General features: G+C 55.8%; 1 protein-coding gene across 1 annotated transcript in view; it reads right to left on the minus strand.

Annotated features, from left to right (window-relative positions):
- bcl3 (BCL3 transcription coactivator) overlaps positions 1 to 26189 on the minus strand; it is a 153757-nt gene that overhangs the window by 102098 nt on the left and 25470 nt on the right. Inside the window, exon 3 of the mRNA XM_068018475.1 lies at positions 15956 to 16064. Within this exon, the coding sequence (XP_067874576.1) occupies positions 15956 to 16064 (109 nt within the window). The remainder of the gene's footprint in view (positions 1 to 15955; positions 16065 to 26189) is intronic.

Genomic DNA, 26189 nt, shown 5'->3' on the forward strand with positions numbered 1-26189 from the left:
GGAGGGGTGTCGGGGATAGAGGAGGTTACAGTGATGGGGAGGGGTGTCGGGGATAGAGGAGGTTACAGTGATGGGGAGGGGTGTTGGGGATAGAGGAGGTTACAGTGATGGGGAGGGGTGTCGGGGATAGAGGAGGTTACAGAGATGGGGATGGGTGTCGGGGATAGAGGAGGTTACAGAGATGGGGAGGGGTATCGGGGATAGAGGAGGTTACAGTGATTGGGATGGGTGTCGGGGATAGAGGAGGTTCCAGAGATGGGGAGGGGTGTCGGGGATAGAGGAGGTTACTGAGATGGGGAGGGGTGTCGGGGATAGAGGAGGTTCCAGAGATGGGGAGGGGTATCGGGGATAGAGGAGGTTACAGTGATGGGGATGGGTGTCGGGGATAGAGGAGGTTACAGAGATGGGGATGGGTGTCGGGGATAGAGGAGGTTACAGTGATGGGGATGGGTGTCGGGGATAGAGGAGGTTCCAGAGATGGGGAGGGGTGTAGGGGATATAGGAGGTTACAGAGATGGGGATGGGTGTCGGGGATAGAGGAGGTTCCAGAGATGGGGAGGGGTGTCGGGGATAGAGGAGGTTACAGAGATGGGGATGGGTGTCGGGGATAGAGGAGGTTACAGAGATGGGGAGGGGTGTAGGGGATAGAGGAGGTTACAGTGATGGGGAGGGGTGTCGGGGTAGAGGAGGTTACAGAGATGGTGAGGGGTGTAGGGGATAGAGGAGGTTACAGAGATGGGGAGGGGTGTCGGGGATAGAGGAGGTTACAGAGATGGGGATGGGTGTCGGGGATAGAGGAGGTTACAGAGATGGGGATGGGTGTAGGGGATAGAGGAGGTTACAGAGATGGGGAGGGGTGTAGGGGATAGAGGAGGTTACAGTGATGGGGAGGGGTGTAGGGGATAGAGGAGGTTACAGAGATGAGGAGGGGTGTAGGGGATAGAGGAGGTTCCAGAGATGGGGAGGGGTGTCGGGGATAGAGGAGGTTACTGAGATGGGGATGGGTGTTGGGGATAGAGGAGGTTACAGTGATGGGGAGGGGTGTCGGGGATAGAGGAGGTTACAGAGATGGGGAGGGGTGTCGGGGATAGAGCAGGTTACAGTGATGGGGAGGGGTGTCGGGGATAGAGGAGGTTACAGAGATGGGGAGGGGTGTCGGGGATAGAGGAGGTTACAGTGATGGGGAGGGGTGTCGGGGATAGAGGAGGTTACAGTGATGGGGATGGGTGTCGGGATAGAGGAGGTTACAGAGATGGGGATGGGTGTCGGGGATAGAGGAGGTTACAGTGATGGGGAGGGGTGTAGGGGATAGAGGAGGTTACAGAGATGGGGAGGGGTGTCGGGGATAGAGGAGGTTACAGTGATGGGGATGGGTGTCGGGGGTAGAGGAGGTTACAGAGATGGGGATGGGTGTAGGGGATAGAGGAGGTTACAGAGATGGGGAGGGGTGTAGGGGATAGAGGAGGTTACAGAGATGGGGAGGGGTGTAGGGGATAGAGGAGGTTACAGTGATGGGGATGGGTGTCGGGGGTAGAGGAGGTTACAGAGATGGGGAGGGGTGTAGGGGATAGAGGAGGTTACAGAGATGGGGAGGGGTGTAGGGGATAGAGGAGGTTACAGTGATGGGGATGGGTGTCGGGGGTAGAGGAGGTTACAGAGATGGGGATGGGTGTAGGGGATAGAGGAGGTTACAGTGATGGGGAGGACTGTAGGGGATAGAGGAGGTTACAGTGATGGGGATGGGTGTCGGGGGTAGAGGAGGTTACAGAGATGGGGATGGGTGTAGGGGATAGAGGAGGTTACAGAGATGGGGAGGGGTGTCGGGGATAGAGGAGGTTACAGAGATGGGGAGGGGTGTCGGGGATAGAGGAGGTTACAGTGATGGGGAGGGGTGTCGGGGATAGAGGAGGTTACAGTGATGGGGAGGGGTGTTGGGGATAGAGGAGGTTACAGTGATGGGGAGGGGTGTCGGGGATAGAGGAGGTTACAGAGATGGGGATGGGTGTCGGGGATAGAGGAGGTTACAGAGATGGGGAGGGGTATCGGGGATAGAGGAGGTTACAGTGATTGGGATGGGTGTCGGGGATAGAGGAGGTTCCAGAGATGGGGAGGGGTGTCGGGGATAGAGGAGGTTACTGAGATGGGGAGGGGTGTCGGGGATAGAGGAGGTTCCAGAGATGGGGAGGGGTATCGGGGATAGAGGAGGTTACAGTGATGGGGATGGGTGTCGGGGATAGAGGAGGTTACAGAGATGGGGATGGGTGTCGGGGATAGAGGAGGTTACAGTGATGGGGATGGGTGTCGGGGATAGAGGAGGTTCCAGAGATGGGGAGGGGTGTAGGGGATATAGGAGGTTACAGAGATGGGGATGGGTGTCGGGGATAGAGGAGGTTCCAGAGATGGGGAGGGGTGTCGGGGATAGAGGAGGTTACAGAGATGGGGATGGGTGTCGGGGATAGAGGAGGTTACAGAGATGGGGATGGGTGTAGGGGATAGAGGAGGTTACAGAGATGGGGAGGGGTGTAGGGGATAGAGGAGGTTACAGAGATGGGGATGGGTGTAGGGGATAGAGGAGGTTACAGAGATGGGGAGGGGTGTCGGGGATAGAGGAGGTTACAGAGATGGGGATGGGTGTCGGGGATAGAGGAGGTTACAGAGATGGGGATGGGTGTAGGGGATAGAGGAGGTTACAGAGATGGGGAGGGGTGTAGGGGATAGAGGAGGTTACAGTGATGGGGAGGGGTGTAGGGGATAGAGGAGGTTACAGAGATGAGGAGGGGTGTAGGGGATAGAGGAGGTTCCAGAGATGGGGAGGGGTGTCGGGGATAGAGGAGGTTACTGAGATGGGGATGGGTGTTGGGGATAGAGGAGGTTACAGTGATGGGGAGGGGTGTCGGGGATAGAGGAGGTTACAGAGATGGGGAGGGGTGTCGGGGATAGAGCAGGTTACAGTGATGGGGAGGGGTGTCGGGGATAGAGGAGGTTACAGAGATGGGGAGGGGTGTCGGGGATAGAGGAGGTTACAGTGATGGGGAGGGGTGTCGGGGATAGAGGAGGTTACAGTGATGGGGATGGGTGTCGGGATAGAGGAGGTTACAGAGATGGGGATGGGTGTCGGGGATAGAGGAGGTTACAGTGATGGGGAGGGGTGTAGGGGATAGAGGAGGTTACAGAGATGGGGAGGGGTGTCGGGGATAGAGGAGGTTACAGTGATGGGGAGGGGTGTCGGGGATAGAGGAGGTTACAGTGATGGGGAGGGGTGTCGGGGATAGAGGAGGTTACAGTGATGGGGAGGGGTGTCGGGGATAGAGGAGGTTACAGTGATGGGGATGGGTGTAGGGGATAGAGGAGGTTACAGTGATGGGGAGGGGTGTTGGGGATAGAGGAGGTTACAGTGATGGGGAGGGGTGTCGGGGATAGAGGAGGTTACAGAGATGGGGAGGGGTGTCGGGGATAGAGGAGTTTACAGAGATGGGGAGGGGTGTCGGGGATAGAGGAGGTTACAGAGATGGGGATGGGTGTCGGGGATGGAGGAGGTTACAGTGATGGGGAGGGGTGTCGGGGATAGAGGAGGTTACAGAGATGGGGAGGGGTGTCGGGGATAGAGGAGGTTACAGTGATGGGGAGGGGTGTCGGGGATAGAGGAGGTTACAGTGATGGGGAGGGGTGTCGGGGATAGAGGAGGTTACAGAGATGGGGAGGGGTGTCGGGGATAGAGGAGGTTACAGTGATGGGGAGGGGTGTCGGGGATAGAGGAGGTTACAGTGATGGGGAGGGGTGTCGGGATAGAGGAGGTTACAGAGATGGGGAGGGGTGTCGGGGATAGAGGAGGTTACAGTGATGGGGAGCGGTGTCGGGGATAGAGGAGGTTACAGAGATGGGGATGGGTGTCGGGGATGGAGGAGGTTACAGTGATGGGGAGGGGTGTCGGGGATAGAGGAGGATACAGAGATGGGGAGGGGTGTCGGGGATAGAGGAGGTTACAGTGATGGGGAGGGGTGTCGGGGATAGAGGAGGTTACAGAGATGGGGAGGGGTGTCGGGGATAGAGGAGTTTACAGAGATGGGGATGGGTGTCGGGGATAGAGGAGGTTACAGTGATGGGGAGGGGTGTCGGGGATAGAGGAGGTTACAGTGATGGGGAGGGGTGTCGGGATAGAGGAGGTTACAGAGATGGGGATGGGTGTCGGGGATGGAGGAGGTTACAGTGATGGGGAGGGGTGTCGGGGATAGAGGAGGTTACAGTGATGGGGAGGGGTGTCGGGGATAGAGGAGGTTACAGTGATGGGGAGGGGTGTCGGGGATAGAGGAGGTTACAGTGATGGGGAGGGGTGTCGGGGATAGAGGAGGTTACAGAGATGGGGAGGGGTGTCGGGGATAGAGGAGTTTACAGAGATGGGGATGGGTGTCGGGGATAGAGGAGGTTACAGAGATGGGGAGGGGTGTCGGGGATAGAGGAGGTTACTGAGATGGGGATGGGTGTCGGGGATAGAGGAGGTTACAGAGATGGGGAGGGGTGTAGGGGATAGAGGAGGTTACAGTGATTGGGATGGGTGTCGGGGATAGAGGAGGTTACAGTGATGGGGAGGGGTGTCGGGGATAGAGGAGGTTACAGTGATGGGGAGGGGTGTAGGGGATAGAGGAGGTTACAGTGATGGGGAGGGGTGTTGGGGATAGAGGAGGTTACAGTGATTGGGAGGGGTGTTGGGGATAGAGGAGGTTACAGAGATGGGGATGGGTGTAGGGGATAGAGGAGGTTACAGAGATGGGGATGGGTGTAGGGGATAGAGGAGGTTACAGTGATTGGGATGGGTGTCGGGGATAGAGGAGGTTACAGTGATTGGGAGGGGTGTCGGGGATAGAGGAGGTTACAGTGATTGGGATGGGTGTCGGGGATAGAGGAGGTTACAGTGATTGGGATGGGTGTCGGGGATAGAGGAGGTTACAGTGATGGGGATGGGTGTTGGGGATAGAGGAGGTTACAGAGATGGGGATGGGTGTTGGGGATAGAGGAGGTTTACAGAGATGGGGATGGGTGTCGGGGATAGAGGAGGTTACAGAGATGGGGAGGGGTGTTGGGGATAGAGGAGGTTACAGTGATGGGGAGGGGTGTAGGGGATAGAGGAGGTTACAGAGATAGGGAGGGGTGTAGGGGATAGAGGAGGTTACAGTGATGGGGAGGGGTGTCGGGGATAGAGGAGGTTACAGTGATGGGGAGGGGTGTCGGGGATAGAGGAGTTTACAGAGATGGGGAGGGGTGTAGGGGATAGAGGAGGTTACAGAGATGGGGAGGGGTGTCGGGGATAGAGGAGGTTACAGAGATGGGGAGGGGTGTCGGGGATAGAGGAGGTTACAGTGATGGGGAGGGGTGTCGGGGATAGAGGAGGTTACAGAGATGGGGATGGGTGTCGGGGATAGAGGAGTTTACAGAGATGGGGAGGGGTGTAGGGGATAGAGGAGGTTACAGAGATGGGGAGGGGTGTCGGGGATAGAGGAGTTTACAGAGATGGGGAGGGGTGTAGGGGATAGAGGAGGTTACAGAGATGGGGAGGGGTGTCGGGGATAGAGGAGGTTACAGTGATGGGGAGGGGTGTCGGGGATAGAGGAGGTTACAGAGATGGGGATGGGTGTCGGGGATAGAGGAGTTTACAGAGATGGGGAGGGGTGTAGGGGATAGAGGAGGTTACAGAGATGGGGAGGGGTGTCGGGGATAGAGGAGGTTACAGTGATGGGGAGGGGTGTCGGGGTAGAGGAGGTTCCAGAGATGGGGATGGGTGTCGGGGATAGAGGAGGTTACAGAGATGGGGATGGGTGTCGGGGATAGAGGAGGTTACAGAGATGGGGAGGGGTGTCGGGGATAGAGGAGGTTACAGATATGGGCAGGGGTGTCGGGGATAGAGGAGGTTACAGAGATGGGGAGGGGTGTTGGGGATAGAGGAGGTTACAGAGATGGGGAGGGATAAGGCCATGGAGGAATATGAAACCAGCGATGTTAATTTTGAAATTGAGACATTGGTAAACTCCCAGGCAGGGATTTACAATGCACCATCACCAGGTCAACTCCAGCCAGGAGTCAACTCATGTCTAAAGTGAGCAGCTGTGATAATCCAATACAGAAACAGGAACCCAGTTCCTGATGGCTTTGTGTGGACATGATCGGCCTCTGTGTGGCCTTCAGATACATCAGCAAAGTGCCAGCTGTAATCTTCCAATCTGTCTGTCATTGATGCCTCCTGCTTTTTTTTTAAACTTTTTTTTTGTCTCTCCCTCTTGCAGCAGTCACTCAGCTTCCAGCCTCCAACCTCTGCACACAGCCACAGTCAGCTGAAACTCGTTCACTACTCAGCACCTCCAATTAGGCAGCAGCCAACCCCCGTTTTTTTTTCTTTTTTATCTTGCAGGTTGGTAGGTAAATTGGCCATTATAAATTGCCCCTAGAATCGGTAAGTGGTAGGGAAATATAGGGATAGGTGGGGATGTGGTAAGAATATGGGATTAGTGTAGGATTATTATAAATGGGTGGTTGATGGGCGGCACAGACTCGGTGGGCCGAAGGGCCTGTTTCAGTGCTGTATCTCTAAACTAAACTAAAACTATCTAACTCCGTGGTGTACCTGTCCTGGGTGTGTTTGATGGGGACAGCATGGAGGGAGCTTTGCTCTGTATTTAACTCCGTGGTGTACCTGTCCTGGGTGTGTTTGATGGGGACAGCATGGAGGGAGCTTTGCTCTGTATTTAACTCCTTGGTGTACCTGTCCTGGGAGTGTTTGATGGGGTCAGTGTAGAGGGAGCTTTACTCTGTATCTAACTCCGTGCTGTACCTGTCCTGGGAGTGTTTGATGGAGGACAGTGTCGAGGGAGCTTTACTCTGTATCTAATCCCCGTTTTTTTTTGATGGGGACAGTGTCGAGGGAGCTTTACTCTGTATCTAACCCCCATGCCTGTACCTGTCCTGGGAGTGTTTGATGGGGACAGTGTAGAGGGAACTTTACTCTGTATCTAACCCCCCCGTGCTGTACCTGTCCTGGGAGTGTTTGATGGGGGACAGTGTAGAGGGAGCTTTACTCTGTATCTAACCCCCGTTTTCTTTTGATGGGGTCAGTGTAGAGGGAGCTTTACTCTGTATCTAACCCCCATTTTTGTTTGATGGGGGACAGTGTAGAGGGAGCTTTACTCTGTATCTAACCCCCGTGCCTGTACCTGTCCTGGGAGTGTTTGATGGGGGACAGTGTAGAGGGAGCTTTACTCTGTATCTAACCCCGTGCTGTACCTGTCCTGAGAGTGTTTGATGGGGGACAGTGTCGAGGGAGCTTTACTCTGTATCTAACCCCCGTGCTGTACCTGTCCTGAGAGTGTTTGATGGGGGACAGTGTAGAGGGAGCTTTACTCTGTATCTAACCCCCGTGCTGTACCTGTCCTGAGAGTGTTTGATGGGCTCAGTGTAGAGGGAGATTTTGTTGTCTTTACACTGAATACTTGCAGTATGTGCTGAGCGATTGTGAAATGTCTGGTGTTCTGCATAAAATCTGCCCTGAGGGGGAAAACCCAAAGTCCTTCCTTGAAACTGAACTCAGCTGTGACTCCTGGTAATCTGTGAGGTGATGGAACCGAGACAAAGCTTTGTTTCTCAAACAGAGATGACACACAGACATTAAGTCAGTGGCTGCACGTCAGACCTCGTTGTTTTATTTTACAGACTGTCAGGGTACATGCATAAAACTGCCTGGCAAGTCCTGAAGAGAAGACAAGGGGATAAGGTACCCGTTTCGGAGACTGCAACAAGTGACAAACAAGTTGTCAGACTGGTTTTATATGTGTTGCGGGAGTGATACCCAACCTTCCTATTGTTTGACTTACTTTGCAGCTGTCCCTGGCTTCTCACGTTCAGAAGGTCACCTGTCATTCTTGAAACATGAGCCAAGTCACCAGTCCGACACTCCCAGTGAGGGAGTGCTGCACTGTCGAAGGCACCGTATTTCGGATGAGTCATTAAACCGAGCCCCGCCCCCCACCCCGGCCATCTGCCCTCTCCATTGGATGTTAAAGATCCCTTGGCCACTATTGGGAGAAGAGCTGAGAGACGGTGGTGCAGGTGGGGGATTCCCCCTGCTGACCTTCTGCAAATATTCATCACTCAAGCAACAGCACTAAAAAGAAAACAGACGGCAAAAGCAAAATCCTGCAGATGCTGGAGATCCGAGTTAAAGGCCGAAAGTGCCGGAAACGCTCAGCGTGTCGGGCTGGGTCTGCGGAGAGAGGAAAACCGTATTTCTGATCTGCCGTCAACCTGAGATGCTAACTCTGCTTATCTCTCTCTCTCTCTCTCTCTCTCTCTCCGCAGGCGTGGCCTGACCTGCTTTCATCACCTAAAGACGGACGAAATGGGTCCTTGCTGCTGCTCGCAGGATCCTGCTGTGCACAGATTGGCTGCCGTGCTTTCCTGCATTACAACACTTCAGAAAGGACTTAATTGGCTGTTGGGCACTTTTGGACATGCCGATGTTGGGAAAGGCACCACAGAAATGCAAATCTTTTTTTTGTTTGACAAGGAAACAAAATCGAATTGAACCAAAGTCTGCAGGAACAGGAACTGTGAGCAGGCGATTCCAGGAAATTGTCATTCTGGTTAGGCTTCAGTCACTTTCCACAACCCAACATTAATTTGAAAAGAGAAAGTGATCGATCAACTTCCCTAAGTTTGCTCGCTGCTTCAGTTCAGCGACTGGTGACTAGACTTGGCGTTGTCCAAAACCAGGCTGGCGATGGCTGGGCAGTGGCGGGGGGGGGGCACATTGATGCCCCCTTGCCCAATTAGTGCAATGCCAATCACAGTCTTGCTTGCCAGCTCGCCCGATAGGTGCGTCGGGGTCATCGAACCTCGCTGGCGTCAGTTAAAGGCAGCCGGCACCTCTTAAAGGGGAGGTGAGGTGTGCCTCGCAATTTTGTTTCATTCCGGACAATGCTGCGATGTCAGGTGGCAGCGATACTGGGGGAGTGGGGGGGGTGGGGAGGAGGGGTGCGCCACCTCCCCCATCCCTATGCCTCTAAGCCACAGCTAGGGGGCACCGGTGGAGGAGTTAGCCTGTGCAGGGGGCTCTCATCTTCTTGTCCAGCGGCAATATGTTACCCTGACAGCAATGGCGCAGAGAAAAATTCAATGACCTCACCAGGGTTCCAAAGGTATGACACCTAACCGGCACCACTCATTGCTCTCTGCCTAGGTCTTGCATTATCCGCAGCCTCCGCACTCTTTACGCCACTCTGCTCTAATTCAGTGCGGCAACTTCACCCCATCTCCTTCAGTCTGCATTTACATTGCACCTTTCGCAAGCACCAGACGTCACAAAGTGCGTCACAGCCAATTGAGTGCTTTCGAACTGTCATCCCTGTAAATGTACCACACAATATCCATGACCAGGGGCTAGAGTTTTCCACAGTCCTTCCTCTTTGAAAGAATTTTATCCCACTCCTCAGCTCTTTCCCCCATCGCCCTGTAAATTTGTCCCCTACGAGTATTTATCGGAAAGTTACGATTGAATCTGCTTCCACCGCCCTTTCAGGCAGCGCGTTCCAGATCACAGCAACTCACTGCGTCAAAAAAATTCTCCTCATCTCCCCCCTCTGGTTCTTTTACCCATTATCCTCAATCTGTGACCCTCTGGTGACCGACCCTCCTGCCACTGGGAACAGTTTCTCCTCATTTACTCCATCAAAACCCCCTCATGATTTTGAACGCCTCGATTAAATCTCCCCCTTAACCTTCTCTGCTCTGAGGATAACAATCCCAGCTTCTCCCAGTCTCTCCACATTAACTGAAGTCCGTCATCCCTGGGACCATTCCGGTAAATCTCCCTCCGCACCCTCTCCAAGGACTCGACATCCTTCCTAAAGTGTGTGGGCACTGGGGGCCTAAGCGGAGATTTCGAAAGGTTTATCGATAATGTCCCAGCCACTGTGCTCTCTCTATTTCAGTGATGTTAGCTGCTCCCCAGCTCTTCCCAGCCTGGTGTATCCGACTGCTCGCAGTCCTCAGCCTCGGCTGGTCATGTACAGTGTCCGATCCACCGAAACCGCCTCTGTTTGACTCGTGTCAGCAAACCCGGGAGCTCTGCCTTTGGGAGGACTGTCACATTTGTGACTGTGTCCTGCCAGGATAAACCCACAATGCACCACGGACAGCGAAGATGGAAATGATTGAGCGTCTATTCCCGGTAGCTGTCAGTTGCCCAGGTTTCACAGCCATAAAGCACGGTACAAACACAGATCTTATAAACCAGCAGCTTGAGCCTAATTCTCATCTTGGTGTGTTCTGCTGCACCTTTGACAGGTCAGCCGAAGCTGGCAGCTGTTTCCCAATGCGTGTATCACATTATCAGCAATAAAACCTTTGGTGTTATTTTAAACTTGAGCTCCTCTTCATCCTGTTCTTTCAGTAAGAACAGGTCGACCTCTCAGACGTTAGTTGGCATTCCTGTTCAGGGTGGAGTCATCATGAGACCGGCTAATTCCACCCGACAACTTGTTACCCATTAACCTGCTGGGTGATTTATTTGTTTGTTTGCAAATCAGGAGCTCTGGCGGAAGGAGGTCGGATTTTATTCCCTTTCAACTCTTTCAAGAGATGCACTGAGAGCTCCTGAGTTGAGGGAAGGGACAGATTGGAAGAGGAACGGGGGAGGGAGCTGAGGCAGAGGTGAGCTGGGATTTGAGTAACACCACGTTTAGATTTGTCAGTGTCTCGGGATTGGTAGTGTTGGGGAGGTGAAGTGGGGGGGGGGGGGGCGGGGGTGGGGGGAGTTCCATGGACTGAAGGGCCCGAGCAAAGAATGGGCTAGGAGCAAGAGGAGGCCATTCAGCCCCTCAGGCCTGGTCTGCCATCAATTCGACCCTGGCTGATCAGTAACTCAGTTCCATCTCCCCGGCTTCCCGCCAGAAGCCTTAATCCCTTCACCGAACAAAGATCTATCAGTCTCAGCCTTCTGGTGTTAGGGCCTTCAGCTATTCCACTGTGAGGTGCCTCTCCTCAGTCAGCGGGCATCGTTAGTTCTGCAATGAGGTGCGCAGTTCGTTGTGAAGTGACCAGAGGAGACTTTCAGCCTCCCTATCTCTGTAACCTCCTCCAGTCCCTACAACCCTCCCTATCTCTGTGTGATTTTGACCTTCATCACATTGTCCGACTCTCCACTCCCCCTGCAGCCTCAGCTCATCTGCTGCTGAAACCCTCACCAATGTCTCCATTACCTTGACTATTCCAACCCTCTCCTGGCTGCGCTCCCACATTCCAGCCTCCGTAAACTGGAGCTCATCCAAACCTCTACTGCCTGTGTCCTGACTTGCACCACGTCCCTTTCACCCAGCACCCACTGTGCTCAGTGACCCACACTGGCAACTCCTGCTTAAACAGCACCTTCAATTTCAAATTCCCATCCTTGTTTTCAAATCCCAGCACAGCCTCACCCCTCCCTATCTCTGTAACCTCCGCCAGCCCCTACACCCCTCCCTATCTCTGTAACCTCCGCCAGCCCCTACACCCCTCCCTATCTCTGTAACCTCCGCCAGCCCCTACACCCCTCCCTATCTCTGTAACCTCCGCCAGCCCCTACACCCCTCCCTATCTCTGTAACCTCCGCCAGCCCCTACACCCCTCCCTATCTCTGTAACCTCCGCCAGCCCCTACACCCCTCCCTATCTCTGTAACCTCCGCCAGCCCCTACACCCCTCCCTATCTCTGTAACATCCTCCAGCCCCTACACCCCTCCCTATCTCTGTAACCTCCGCCAGCCCCTACACCCCTCCCTATCTCTGTAAACTCCGCCAGCCCCGACACCCCTCCCTATCTCTGTAACCTCCGCCAGCCCCGACACCCCTCCCTATCTCTGTAACCTCCGCCAGCCCCTACACCCCTCCCTATCTCTGTAACCTCCGCCAGCCCCTACACCCCTCCCTATCTCTGTAACCTCCGCCAGCCCCTACAACCCTCCCTATCTCTGTAACCTCCGCCAGCCCCTACACCCCTCCCTATCTCTGTAACCTCCGCCAGCCCCTACACCCCTCCCTATCTCTGTAACCTCCGCCAGCCCCTACAACCCTCCCTATCTCTGTAACCTCCGCCAGCCCCTACACCCCTCCCTATCTCTGTAACCTCCTCCAGCCCCTACAACCCTCCCTATCTCTGTAACCTCCTCCAGCCCCTACACCCCTCTCTATCTCTGTAACCTCCGCCAGCCCCTACACCCCTCCCTATCTCTGTAACCTCCGCCAGCCCCTACACCCCTCCCTATCTCTGTAACCTCCGCCAGCCCCTACACCCCTCCCTATCTCTGTAACCTCCGCCAGCCCCTACAACCCTCCCTATCTCTGTAACATCCTCCAGCCCCTACACCCCTCCCTATCTCTGTAACATCCTCCAGCCCCTACACCCCTCCCTATCTCTGTAACCTCCGCCAGCCCCTACACCCCTCCCTATCTCTGTAACCTCCTCCAGCCCCTACACCCCTCCCTATCTCTGTAACCTCCTCCAGCCCCTACACCCCTCCCTATCTCTGTAACCTCCACCAGCCCCTACACCCCTCCCTATCTCTGTAACCTCCGCCAGCCCCTACAACCCTCCCTATCTCTGTAACCTCCTCCATCCCCTACACCCCTCCCTATCTCTGTAATCTCCGCCAGCCCCTACACCCCTCCCTATCTCTGTAACCTCCTCCAGCCCCTACACCCCTCTCTATCTCTGTAACCTCCTCCAGCCCCTACACCCCTCCCTATCTCTGTAACCTCCTCCAGCCCCTACACCCCTCCCGATCTCTGCAACCTCCTCCAGCCCCTACACCCCTCCCTATCTCTGTAACCTCCTCCAGCCCCTACACCCCTCCCTATCTCTGTAACCTCCTACAGCCCCTACACCCCTCCCTATCTCTGTAACCTCCTCCAGCCCCTACACCCCTCCCAATCTCTGTAACCTCCTCCATCCCCTACAACCCTCCCTATCTCTGTAACCTCCTCCAGCCCCTACAACCCTCCCTATCTCTGTAACCTCCTCCAGCCCCTACAACCCTCCCAATCTCTGTAACATCCTCCAGCCCCTACACCCCTCCCAATCTCTGTAACCTCCTCCAGTCACTACAACCCTCCCTATCTCTTTAACCTCCTCCAGTCCCTACAACCCTCCCTATCTCTGTAACCTCCTCCAGCCCCTACACCCCTCCCAATCTCTGTAACCTCCTCCAGCCCCGAAAACCCTCCCAATTTCTGTAACCTCCTCCAGCCCCTACAACCCTCCCTATCTCTGTAACCTCCTCCAGCCCCTAAAACCCTCCCTATCTCTGTAACCTCCTCCAGCCCCGACAACCCTCCCAATATCTGTAACCTCCTCCAGCCCCTACAACCCTCCCTATCTCTGTAACCTCCTTCAGCCCGTACAACCCTCCCTATCTCTGTAACTTCCTCCAGCCCCTACAACCCTCCCTATCTCTGCAACCTCCTCCAGTCGTTACAACCCTCCCTATCTCTGTAACCTCCTCCAGCCCCGACAACCCTCTGATCTCTGTAACCTCCTCCAGCCCCTACACCCCTCCCTATCTCTATAACCTCCTCCAGCCCCTGCAACCCTATGATCTCTGTAACCTCCAGTCCCGACAACCCTCCCTATCTATGTAACCTCCTCCAGCCCCGACAACCCTCTGATCTCTGTAACCTCCTCCAGTCCCTACACCCCTCCCTATCTCTGTAACCTCCGCCAGCCCCTACACCCCTCCCTATCTCTGTAACCTCCTCCAGCCCCTACACCCCTCCCTATCTCTGTAACCTCCTCCAGCCCCTACATCCCTCCCTATCTCTGTAACCTCCGCCAGCCCCTACAACCCTCCCTATCTCTGTAACCTCCTCCATCCCTTACACCCCTCCCTATCTCTGTAACCTCCGCCAGCCCCTACACCCCTCCCTATCTCTGTAACCTCCTCCAGCCCCTACACCCCTCTCTATCTCTGTAACCTCCTCCAGCCCCTACACCCCTCCCTATCTCTGTAACCTCCTCCAGCCCCTACACCCCTCCCGATCTCTGCAACCTCCTCCAGCCCCTACACCCCTCCCTATCTCTGTAACCTCCTCCAGCCCCTACACCCCTCCCTATCTCTGTAACCTCCTACAGCCCCGACACCCCTCCCTATCTCTGTAACCTCCTCCAGCCCCTACACCCCTCCCAATCTCAGTAACCTCCTCCATCCCCTACAACCCTCCCTATCTCTGTAACCTCCTCCAGCCCCTACAATCCTCCCTATCTCTGTAACCTCCTCCAGCCCCTACAACCCTCCCAATCTCTGTAACATCCTCCAGCCCCTACACCCCTCCCAATCTCTGTAACCTCCTCCAGTCACTACAACCCTCCCTATCTCTTTAACCTCCTCCAGCCCCTACAACCCTCCCTATCTCTGTAACCTCCTCCAGCCCCTACACCCCTCCCAATCTTTGTAACCTCCTCCAGCCCCTACAACCCTCCCTATCTCTGTAACCTCCTCCAGCCCCTACAACCCTCCCAATCTCTGTAACCTCCTCCAGCCTCTAAAACCCTCCCTATCTCTGTAACATCCTCTAGCCCCGACAACCCTCCCAATATCTGTAACCTCCTCCAGCCCCTACAACCCTCCCTATCTCTGTAACCTCCTTCAGCCCGTACAATCCTCCCTATCTCTGTAACTTCCTCCAGCCCCTACAACCCTCCCTATCTCTGTAACCTCCTCCAGTCGTTACAACCCTCCCTATCTCTGTAACCTCCTTCAGCCCGTACAATCCTCCCTATCTCTGTAACTTCCTCCAGCCCCTACAACCCTCCCTATCTCTGTAACCTCCTCCAGTCGTTACAACCCTCCCTATCTCTTTCATAGGTTTTTATTGTGTGCAGCAGAATCTATATGTGATGTCACACTCCTGGGGTTAAAGAAATTACACTTCCCCAAGCACGCCCCATAATTCCCCATTGCACAGCATCACTCCCCATCACTCCGCGTCATTCCCCATCATTCCCCATCACTCCCCGTCACTCCGCGTCATTCCCCATCACTCCAACACTGAAAAAACTTCCATCAGCTGCAGCTTGGGAGAAGATGTATGTGTGTGTGTCTCGGTGTGTCAGTGTGACACTATGTCTGTGTATGATTGTGTCTGTCATGCTCCCTGCCTGTTTCTGTTCATCTGTGAGTGTCAGTGTGTGAGGTGTCTGTCTGTCTCAGTCTGTGTGTGTCAGTGTGTGAGGTGTCTGTCTGTCTGTCTAGGTCTGCGTGTCAGTGTGTGAGGTGTCTGTCCGTCTGTCTGTCTGTCTGTCTCGGTCTTGTGTGTGTAAGTTGTGTGAGGTGTCTGTCTGTCTGTCTCGGTCTGTGTGTCAGTTTGTGAGGTGTCTGTCCGTCTGTCTGTCTCGGTCTGTGTGTGTCAGTGTGTGAGGTGTCTGTCTGTCTGTCTAGGTCTGCGTGTCAGTGTGTGAGGTGTCTGTCTGTCTCAGTCTGTGTGTGTCAGTGTGTGAGGTGTCTGTCTGTCTGTCTAGGTCTGCGTGTCAGTGTGTGAGGTGTCTGTCCGTCTGTCTGTCTGTCTGTCTCGGTCTTGTGTGTGTAAGTTGTGTGAGGTGTCTGTCTGTCTGTCTCGGTCTGTGTGTCAGTTTGTGAGGTGTCTGTCCGTCTGTCTGTCTCGGTCTGTGTGTGTCAGTGTGTGAGGTGTCTGTAAGTCTGTCTGTCTGTCTCGGTCTGTGTGTGTCAGTGTGTGAGGTGTCTGTCTGTCTGTCTCGGTCTGTGTGTGTCAGTGTGTGAGGTGTCTGTTTGTCTCGGTCTGTGTGTGTCAGTTAGTGAGGTGTCTGTCCGTCTGTCTGTCTGTCTCTCTGTCTGTCTCAGTCTGTGTGTGTCAGTGTGTGAGGTGTCTGACTGTCTGAGGTGTGTCTGTCTGTCTGTCGCTCGGACCCTCTCTGCCCATGCTCCTACCTGCCGCAGGTTGTTGTATATATCCAAGTCCTTTTTGCCGAGCAGCAACAGTTGAATGAGTTTTTCGATCATCTTTACATCTTCTTGGACCACAGCGATGTGAAGGGGCCTGAACACAATGAGGGACAAACTGTCACACATCTGCCATTGCGTTTCTCTCCTCTCACAGCAGCATGAACCATCCCATCCTCATCTGAAAGGTCAAAGGCCACGGGCCGAGGCCTCTTCAGGTGCTTGGAGCCTGGGCCCACTCAGAGGAACAGGAGGAGGCCATTCAGCCCCTCGAGCCTGTACTGCCATTCAGTGAGATCACGGCTGATCTGTAACGTAAACTCCGTCTCCCCGCCTGGGTTCTGTAACCCCTAATGTTGGGGGGAGGGGGGATGTGTGTGTGTGAGGGCTGGAGGAATAGGGAGGAGGAATTTCCCTCACCTCCTGGTCTGATCACCCTCCGGTGGCAGCTGCTGGGAGTTTCGGAAGCGGAAGGGACGGAGCGCAGGCTCCCATGGTTGAATAGCCAGCTGCAGCCCGCCCGACCCATACCTCCCCAAATCCCCCCTACCCCACCCCCCCCCCCCCCCCACCCTCCCCCCACTACCCACCTTGTGTCCGGCAAGGCCTTTGAGACAAGCCCTTCACCGGGGACGTTGAGATGTTTTTCAGCCGTGACTGGACCGAACAGCATTGAATTTTCCTCGCAATCGCACAATGCAATTCGCAGAACCCATCAAAGAGGTTCAAAAAAAAAATACTCTGAATTTCCCTCTCTCTCTCTCTCTTTTTTTGTTGAAATCGCTGAACCTTCCAGTAAAGGAAGTCCTTGTCTAGTGATGTCACATCCTGTTGGTTATTTCGCTCGGTTACTGTTCGACTGATCAAACAGGAAGCCAGATTCATAAGAATTCAGGCAACTGAAGGGAGCCAATCATCAGCTGCGATTGCGAGCCAACCCCTGACCAATCAGAGCATGCGCTCTCGCCGCCTGTATCGAGGCGCCCGATTGGCCGTGCCCTTCCCGAGGCTGGTGCCCGAGGGGAAGGAGTTGGATGCACCTCGGAGTTGAGGAGGACGTTGGGAGAAGGCTCCATTACTCTTCCTCGGTCTCCGCCCGCGACCCCGCAGTCAAAGGGCATTGCCGTGACCTTTCTGGATCATTGGCTCCCTCGGCAGGCCAAGGGAAAAGGCCAGAGGGAGCTGTCCGAGATCCCCGCCCTCCTCCAAATTCCAGCCCCTTGACCACCCTGGGGCCCCGTGCTCCGGAATTCCCTCCCTAAACCTCTCCGCTTCTCTCCCTCCTCCTTTAAGGACTGACCTCTTCGAGAAAGCATTTGGTCAACTCTCCCCAAGATCATGAGTCTCTGAGATATCTGTGGCTCCCGCAAAGCATCTTGGGATGGTTCCTCCTCACGTCAGAGGCACTTAATCCCTGCAAAAATGTCGGATCCGGCTGGTGTGGGAGTGGGACGGAATGAGCCCACTGAGACAGGGGAGGTCATTGGGAGCTATGACCCCCTGACCTTACCTTGGCCCAGACTCAAGCATCCAGGGCTTGGTGCCAATGAGGCTTTGACAGTGAGATGCAAATCAACAGCCGAGAAGGGCTGATATTCTCACCAGGCCCCCTCATCAACGTGATGGGTTTCACATTCAGTTGAACATCTGTCTCGGAACCGCTAACAGACCTCTGATCGACATCAGCTCTCACTATCTGGCACGTCATGTAAATAAAGAAGTCTGTGGTTTCCTATCCGTCCCCAGTCTGCCCGGAAACCCTCATCCTGTGGCTTCTGCTGCACCTTCGTCCTAGACCTGCTTTGCACTCAATCTCCCTCTCCTCCAGCCTTCGCTCCCTCCCTTCGCTTGGCCGCGGCTCAGGGATTACTGAGCTTGCCATTGAATCAGAAGATCATGGGTTCAGATCCCACTCCAGGGACTTGAGAGCCGGAATCCAGGCTGACATTCCTAGTTCCAGTACTGAGGGAGCGCTGCACAGCCGGAGGGTCAGTACTGAGGGAGCGCTGCACAGCCGGAGGGTCAGTAATGAGGGAGTGCTGCACTGCCGGAGGGTCAGTACTGAGGGAGTGTTGCACTGTCGGAGGGTTATGACTGAGGGAGTGCTGCACAGCCGGAGGGTCAGTACTGAGGGAGCGCTGCACAGCCGGAGGGTCAGTAATGAGGGAGTGCTGCACTGCCGGAGGGTCAGTACTGAGGGAGTGCTGCACTGCCGGAGGGTCAGTAATGAGGGAGTGCTGCACTGCCGGAGGGTCAGTACTGAGGGAGTGTTGCACTGTCGGAGGGTTATGACTGAGGGAGTGCTGCACTGCCGGAGGGTCAGTACTGAGGGAGCGCTGCACAGCCGGAGGGTCAGTAATGAGGGAGTGCTGCACAGCCGGAGGGTCAGTACTGAGGGAGTGCTGCACTGCCGGAGGGTCAGTAATGAGGGACTGCTGCACAGCCGGAGGGTCAGTACTGAGGGAGTGCTGCACTGCCGGAGGGTCAGTACTGAGGGAGTGCTGCACTGTCGGAGCGGCAGTAAAGAGGGAGTGCTGCGCTGTGCGAGGGTCAGGACTGAGGGAGTGCTACACTGTCAGAAGGTCAGTACTGAGGGAACGCTGCACCGCCGGAGGGTCAGTAATGAGGGAGTGCTGCACTGTCGGAGCGGCAGTAAAGAGGGAGTGCTGCGCTGTGCGAGGGTCAGGACTGAGGGAGTGCTGCGCTGTGCGAGGGTCAGGACTGAGGGAGTGCTACACTGTCAGAAGGTCAGTACTGAGGGAGCGCTGCACAGCCGGAGGGTCAGTACTGAGGGAGTGCTGCACTGCCGGAGGGTCAGTACTGAGGGAGTGCTGCACTGCCAGAGGGTCAGTACTGAGGGAGTGCTGCACTGTCGGAGCGGCAGTAAAGAGGGAGTGCTGCGCTGTGCGAGGGTCAGGACTGAGGGAGTGCTACACTGTCGGAGGGTCACTACTGAGGGAGTATTTAGATGAGATTAGATTAGAGATACAGCACTGAAACAGGCCCTTCGGCCCACCGAGTCTGTGCTGAACATCAACCACCCATTTATACTAATCCGACACTAATCCCATATTCCGACCAAACATCCTCACCTGTTCCTATATTTCCCTACCACCTACCTATACTAGTGAAAATTTATAATGGCCAATTTACCTATCAACCTGCAAGTCTTTTGGCTTGTGGGAGGAAACCGGAGCACCCGGAGAAAACCCACGAAGACACAGGAAAAACTTGCAAACTCCACACAGGCAGTACTCAGAATCGAACCCAGGTCCCTGAAGCTGTGAGGCTGCGGTGCTAACCACTGCGCCACTGTGCTGCACTGTCGAAGGGTCAGTACTGAGGGAGTGCTGCACTGTCGGAGGGTCAGTACTGAGGGAGTGCTGCACAGCCGGAGGGTCAGTACTGAGGGAGTGCAGCACTGTCGGAGGGTCAGTACTGAGGGAGCGCTGCACAGCCGGAGGGTCAGTAATGAGGGAGTGCTGCACAGCCGAAGGGTCAGTACTGAGGGAGTGCTGCACTGTCGGAGGGTGAGTACTGAGGGAGTGCTGCACTGTCGGAGGGTCAGTACTGAGGGAGTGCTGCACTGTCGGCGGGTCAGTACTGAGGGAGTGCTGCACAGCCGGAGGGTCAGTACTGAGGGAGTGCTGCACTGTCGGAGGCTCAGTACTGAGGGAGTGCTGCAATGTCGGGGGGTCAGTATTGAGGGAGCGCTGCACTGTCAGAGGGTTATGACTGAGGGAGTGCTGCACTGTTGGAGGGTCAGTACTGAAGGAGAGCTGCAGTGTCGGAGGGTCAGTACTGAGGGAGTGCTGCACTGTCGGAGGGTCAGTACTGAGGGCGTGCTGCAATGTCGGAGGGTCAGTACTGAGGGAGTGCTGCACTGTCGGAGGGTCAGTACTGAGGGAGTGCTGCACAGCCGGAGGGTCAGTACTGAGGGAGTGCTGCACTGTCGGAGGGTCAATACTGAGGGAGCGCTGCACAGCCGGAGGGTCAGCAATGAGGGAGTGCTGCACAGCCGGAGGGTCAGTACTGAGGGAGTGCTGCACTGTCAGCGGGTCAGTACTGAGGGAGTGCTGCACTGTCGGAGGGTCAGTACTGAGGGATTGCTGCACTGTCGGAGGCTCAGTACTGAGGGAGTGCTGCACTGTCGGAGGGTCAGTACTGAGGGATTGCTGCACTGTCAGAGGGTCAGTACTGAGGGAGTGCTGCACTGTCAGAGGGTCAGTACTGAGGGAGCGCTGCACTGTCAGAGGGTTATGACTGAGGGAGTGCTGCACTGTCGGAGGGTCAGTACTGAGGGATTGTTGCACTGTCAGATGGTCAGTACTGAGGGAGCGCTGCACTGTCAGAGGGTTATGACTGAGGGAGTGCTGCACTGTCGGAGGGTCAGTACTGAGGGAGCGCTGCAGTGTCGGAGGGTCAGTACTGAGGGATTCCTGCAATGTCGGAGGCTCAGTACGGAGAGAATGCTGCACTGTTGGCGGGTCACTGCGGAGAGAGCGCAGCACTGCAGGAGGGTCAGTACTGAGGGAGGGCTGCACTGTCAGAGGGTCAGTACTGAGGGAGTGCTGCAGTGTCGGAGGGTCAGTACTGAGGGAGTTCTGCACTGCTGGCGGATCAGTACTGAGGGGGTGCTGCACTGTTGGAGGGTCAGCACTTAGGGGGTGCTGCACTGTTGGAGGGTCAGTCCTGAGGGAGTGCCGTACTGTCGGAGGGTCAGAAGTGAGGGATTTCCGCACTGTCGGAGGGCCAGAACTGAAGGAGTGCTGCACTGTCCGAGAGCCAGAAGTGAGGGAGTGCTGCGTTGTCGGAGGGTCAGTACTGAGGGAGTGCTGCACTGCCGGAGGGTCAGTACTTAGGGATTGCTCCACAGTCGGAGGCTCAGTACTGAGGGAGTGCTGCACTGACAGAGGGTCAGTACTGAGGAAGTGCTGCACTGTCGGAGGGTCAGTACTGAGGGAGTGCTGCACTGCCGGAGGGTCAGTACTTAGGGATTGCTCCACAGTCGGAGGCTCAGTACTGAGGGAGTGCTGCACTGACAGAGGGTCAGTACTGAGGGAGTGCTGCACTGTCAGAGGGTTATGACTGAGGGATTGCTGTACTGTCGGAGGGTCAGTACTGAGGGAGTGCAGCACTGTCGGAGGGTCAGTACTGAGGGAGTGCTGCAGTGTCGGAGGGTCAGTACTGAGGGATTCCTGCAATGTCGGAGGGTCAGTCCTGAGGGAATGCTGCACTGTTGGAGGGTCCCTACTGAGAGAGCGCTGCACTGCCGGAGGGTCAGTACTGAGGGATTGCTGCACAGTCGGAGGCTCAGTACTGAGGAAGTGCTGCACTGTCAGAGGGTCAGTACTGAGGGAGTGCTGCAATGTCGGAGGGTCAGCACTGAGGGAGTGCTGCAATGTCGAGGGGTCAGTACTGAGGGAGTTCTGCACTGTTGGAGGGTCAGTACTGAGGGAGTGAAGCACTGTCGGTCGGTCAGTACTGAGAGAGTGCTGCATTGTCGGAGGGCCAGTACTGATGGAGTTCTGCATTGTCAGAGGGTCAGTATTGAGGGAGTGCTGCACTGTCAGAGGGTCAGTCCTGAGGGAGTGCTGCATTGTCGGATGGTCAGTACTGAGGGAGTGCTGCACTGTCGGAGGGTCAGTACTGAGGGAGTGCTGCACTGTCAGAGGGTCAGTACTGAGGGAGTGCTGCAGTGTCGGAGGGTCAGTACTGAGGGAGTTCTGCACTGTTGGCGGGTCAGTACTGAGGGGGTGCTGCACTGTTGGAGGGTCAGCACTTAGGGGGTGCTGCACTGTTGGAGGGTCAGACCTGAGGGAGTGCTGTACTGTCGGAGGTTCAGAAGTGAGGGATTTCCGCACTGTCGGAGGGCCAGAACTGAGGGAGTGCTGCACTGTCCGAGAGCCAGAAGTGAGGGAGTGCTGAGTTGTCGGAGGGTCAGTACTGAGGGAGTGCTGCACTGCCGGAGGGTCAGTACTGAGGAAGTGCTGCACTGTCGGAGGGTCAGTACTAAGGGAGTGCTGCACTGCCGGAGGGTCAGTACTTAGGGATTGCTCCACAGTCGGAGGCTCAGTACTGAGGGAGTGCTGCACTGTCGGAGGGTCAGTACTGAGGGAGTGCTGCACTGCCGGAGGGTCAGTACTTAGGGATTGCTCCACATTCGGAGGCTCAGTGCTGAGGGAGTGCTGCACTGACAGAGGGTCAGTACTGAGGGAGTGCTGCACTGTCAGAGGGTTATGACTGAGGGATTGCTGTACTGTCGGAGGGTCAGTACTGAGGGAGTGCAGCACTGTCGGAGGGTCAGTACTGAGGGAGTGCTGCAGTGTCGGAGGGTCAGTACTGAGGGATTCCTGCAATGTCGCAGGGTCAGTCCTGAGGGAGTGCTGCACAGCCAGAGGGTCAGTACTGAGGGAGTGCTGCACTGTCGGAGGGTCAATACTGAGGGAGCGCTGCATTGTCGGATGGTCAGTACTGAGGGAGTGCTGCACTGTCGGAGGGTCAGTACTGAGGGATTGCTGCAATGTCGGAGGGTCAGTACTGAGGGAGTGCTGCACGGTCAGAGGGTCAGTACTTGAGGGAGTGCTGCATTGTCGGAGGATCAGTACTGAGGGAGTGCTGCACTGTCGGAGGGTCAGTACTGAGGGAGTACTGCAATGTCGGAGGGTCAGTACGGAGGGAGTGCTGCACTGTCAGACAGTTATGACTGAGGGAGAGCTGAACTGTCGGAGGGTCAGTACTGAGGGAGTGCTGCACGGTCAGACAGTTATGACTGAGGGAGTGCTGCACTGTCGGAGGGTCAGTCCTGAGGGAGTGCTGCCCTGTCGGATGCTCAGTACTGAGGTATTGCAGCACTGTTGGAGGGTCAGTACTGAGGGAGCACCGCATTTTGAGAGGGTCAGTATTGAGGGATTGCTGCACTGTCGTTGGGTCAGTACTGTGGGAGTGCTGCACTGTCGGAGGGTCAGTACTGAGGGATTCCTGCAATGTCGGAGGGTCAGTACGGAGGGATTTACGTACTGTCGGTGGGCCAGAACTGAGGGAGTGCTGCAATGTCCGATAGTCAGCAGTGAGGGAGTCCTGCACTGTCGGAGGGTGAGTACTGAGGGATCGCTGCACTGCCGGCGGGTCAGTACTGAGGGAGTGCTGCACAGTCGGAGGCTCAGTACTGAGAGCGTGTGGCACTGTCAGAGGGTCAGTACTGAGGGAGTGCTGCACGGTCAGAGGGTTATGACTGAGGAATTGCTGAACTGTCGGAGGGTCAGCACTGAGGGCGTGCTGCACTGTCAGAGGGTTATGACTGAGGGAGTGCTGCACTGTTGGAGGGTCAGTACTGAGGGAGTGCTGCACTGTCGGAGGGTGAGTACTGAGGGATCGCTGCACTGCCGGCGGGTCAGTACTGAGGGAGTGCTGCACCTTTGGTGGGTCAGTACGGAGGGAATGCTGTACTGTCGGAGGGTCAGTACTGAGGGATTCCTGCACTGTCGGAGGGTCAGTACTGAGGGATTCCTGCACTGTCGGAGGTTCAGTACTGAGGGAGTGCTGTACTGTCGGAGTGTCAGTACTGAGGGATTCCTGCACTGTCTTAGGGTCATTATGGAGGGATTGCTGCACTGTCAGACAGTTGTGACTGAGGGAGTGCTGAACTGTCAGAGGGTCAGTACTGAGGGAGTGCTGCACGGTCAGACAGTTGTGACTGAGGGAGTGCAGAACTGTCGGAGGGTCAGTATTGAGGGAGTGCTGCAATTTCGGAGGGTCAGTACTGAGGGAGTGCTGCACTGTCGGAGGGTCAGTACTGAGGGAGCGCTGCACTGCCGGAGGGTCAGTACTGAGGAAGTGCTGCACTGTCGGAGGGTCAGTACTAAGGGAGTGCTGCACTGCCGGAGGGTCAGTACTTAGGGATTGCTCCACAGTCGGAGGCTCAGTACTGAGGGAGTGCTGCACTGTCGGAGGGTCAGTACTGAGGGAGTGCTGCACTGCCGGAGGGTCAGTACTTAGGGATTGCTCCACATTCGGAGGCTCAGTGCTGAGGGAGTGCTGCACTGACAGAGGGTCAGTACTGAGGGAGTGCTGCACTGTCAGAGGGTTATGACTGAGGGATTGCTGTACTGTCGGAGGGTCAGTACTGAGGGAGTGCAGCACTGTCGGAGGGTCAGTACTGAGGGAGTGCTGCAGTGTCGGAGGGTCAGTACTGAGGGATTCCTGCAATGTCGCAGGGTCAGTCCTGAGGGAGTGCTGCACAGCCAGAGGGTCAGTACTGAGGGAGTGCTGCACTGTCGGAGGGTCAATACTGAGGGAGCGCTGCATTGTCGGATGGTCAGTACTGAGGGAGTGCTGCACTGTCGGAGGGTCAGTACTGAGGGATTGCTGCAATGTCGGAGGGTCAGTACTGAGGGAGTGCTGCACGGTCAGAGGGTCAGTACTTGAGGGAGTGCTGCATTGTCGGAGGATCAGTACTGAGGGAGTGCTGCACTGTCGGAGGGTCAGTACTGAGGGAGTACTGCAATGTCGGAGGGTCAGTACGGAGGGAGTGCTGCACTGTCAGACAGTTATGACTGAGGGAGAGCTGAACTGTCGGAGGGTCAGTACTGAGGGAGTGCTGCACGGTCAGACAGTTATGACTGAGGGAGTGCTGCACTGTCGGAGGGTCAGTCCTGAGGGAGTGCTGCCCTGTCGGATGCTCAGTACTGAGGTATTGCAGCACTGTTGGAGGGTCAGTACTGAGGGAGCACCGCATTTTGAGAGGGTCAGTATTGAGGGATTGCTGCACTGTCGTTGGGTCAGTACTGTGGGAGTGCTGCACTGTCGGAGGGTCAGTACTGAGGGATTCCTGCAATGTCGGAGGGTCAGTACGGAGGGATTTACGTACTGTCGGTGGGCCAGAACTGAGGGAGTGCTGCAATGTCCGATAGTCAGCAGTGAGGGAGTCCTGCACTGTCGGAGGGTGAGTACTGAGGGATCGCTGCACTGCCGGCGGGTCAGTACTGAGGGAGTGCTGCACAGTCGGAGGCTCAGTACTGAGAGCGTGTGGCACTGTCAGAGGGTCAGTACTGAGGGAGTGCTGCACGGTCAGAGGGTTATGACTGAGGAATTGCTGAACTGTCGGAGGGTCAGCACTGAGGGCGTGCTGCACTGTCAGAGGGTTATGACTGAGGGAGTGCTGCACTGTTGGAGGGTCAGTACTGAGGGAGTGCTGCACTGTCGGAGGGTGAGTACTGAGGGATCGCTGCACTGCCGGCGGGTCAGTACTGAGGGAGTGCTGCACCTTTGGTGGGTCAGTACGGAGGGAATGCTGTACTGTCGGAGGGTCAGTACTGAGGGATTCCTGCACTGTCGGAGGGTCAGTACTGAGGGATTCCTGCACTGTCGGAGGTTCAGTACTGAGGGAGTGCTGTACTGTCGGAGTGTCAGTACTGAGGGATTCCTGCACTGTCTTAGGGTCATTATGGAGGGATTGCTGCACTGTCAGACAGTTGTGACTGAGGGAGTGCTGAACTGTCAGAGGGTCAGTACTGAGGGAGTGCTGCACGGTCAGACAGTTGTGACTGAGGGAGTGCAGAACTGTCGGAGGGTCAGTATTGAGGGAGTGCTGCAATTTCGGAGGGTCAGTACTGAGGGAGTGCTGCACTGTCGGAGGGTCAGTACTGAGGGAGCGCTGCACTGTTGGAGGGTCAGTATTGAGGGAGTGCTGCAATTTCGGAGGGTCAGTACTGAGGGAGTGCTGCACTGTCGGAGGGTCAGTACTGAGGGAGCGCTGCACTGTTGGAGGGTCAGTACTGAGGGGGTGCCGCACTGTCGGAGTTTCAGTACTGAGGGAGTGCTGCACTGTTGGAGGGTCAGTACTGAGGGAGTGCTGCACTGTCAGAGTGTCAGTACTGAGGGAGTGCTGCACTGTCGGAGGGTCAGTACTGAGGGAACACTCCATTTCCTACATTACAACAGTGATTACACTTCAATAAAATCCCTTCATTGGCTGTGCAGCAGAGTGGGATTCAGTGAACTGCGCTGTCTAATTGCACATCCCTTATTTTGACAAATGAGTTCTGAGTTTAAGGGAAGCACTCAGATTATTCGCCATCTCCCATCCACTGATCTGTAGGACTCCCCTGGTGGAATAGCTTCCTGCTTTCCAAATCAGCAATGAGATATTGCCCCTGACCCTGGAAAAACTCCAATCACTCCCCCCAGCCTGCCTGAAGTGAGGGTTTTACTTTACTCAGCA

The sequence above is a fragment of the Heterodontus francisci genome, chromosome 39 (assembly GCF_036365525.1).
Source record: "Heterodontus francisci isolate sHetFra1 chromosome 39, sHetFra1.hap1, whole genome shotgun sequence".
NCBI lineage: Eukaryota > Metazoa > Chordata > Chondrichthyes > Heterodontiformes > Heterodontidae > Heterodontus > Heterodontus francisci.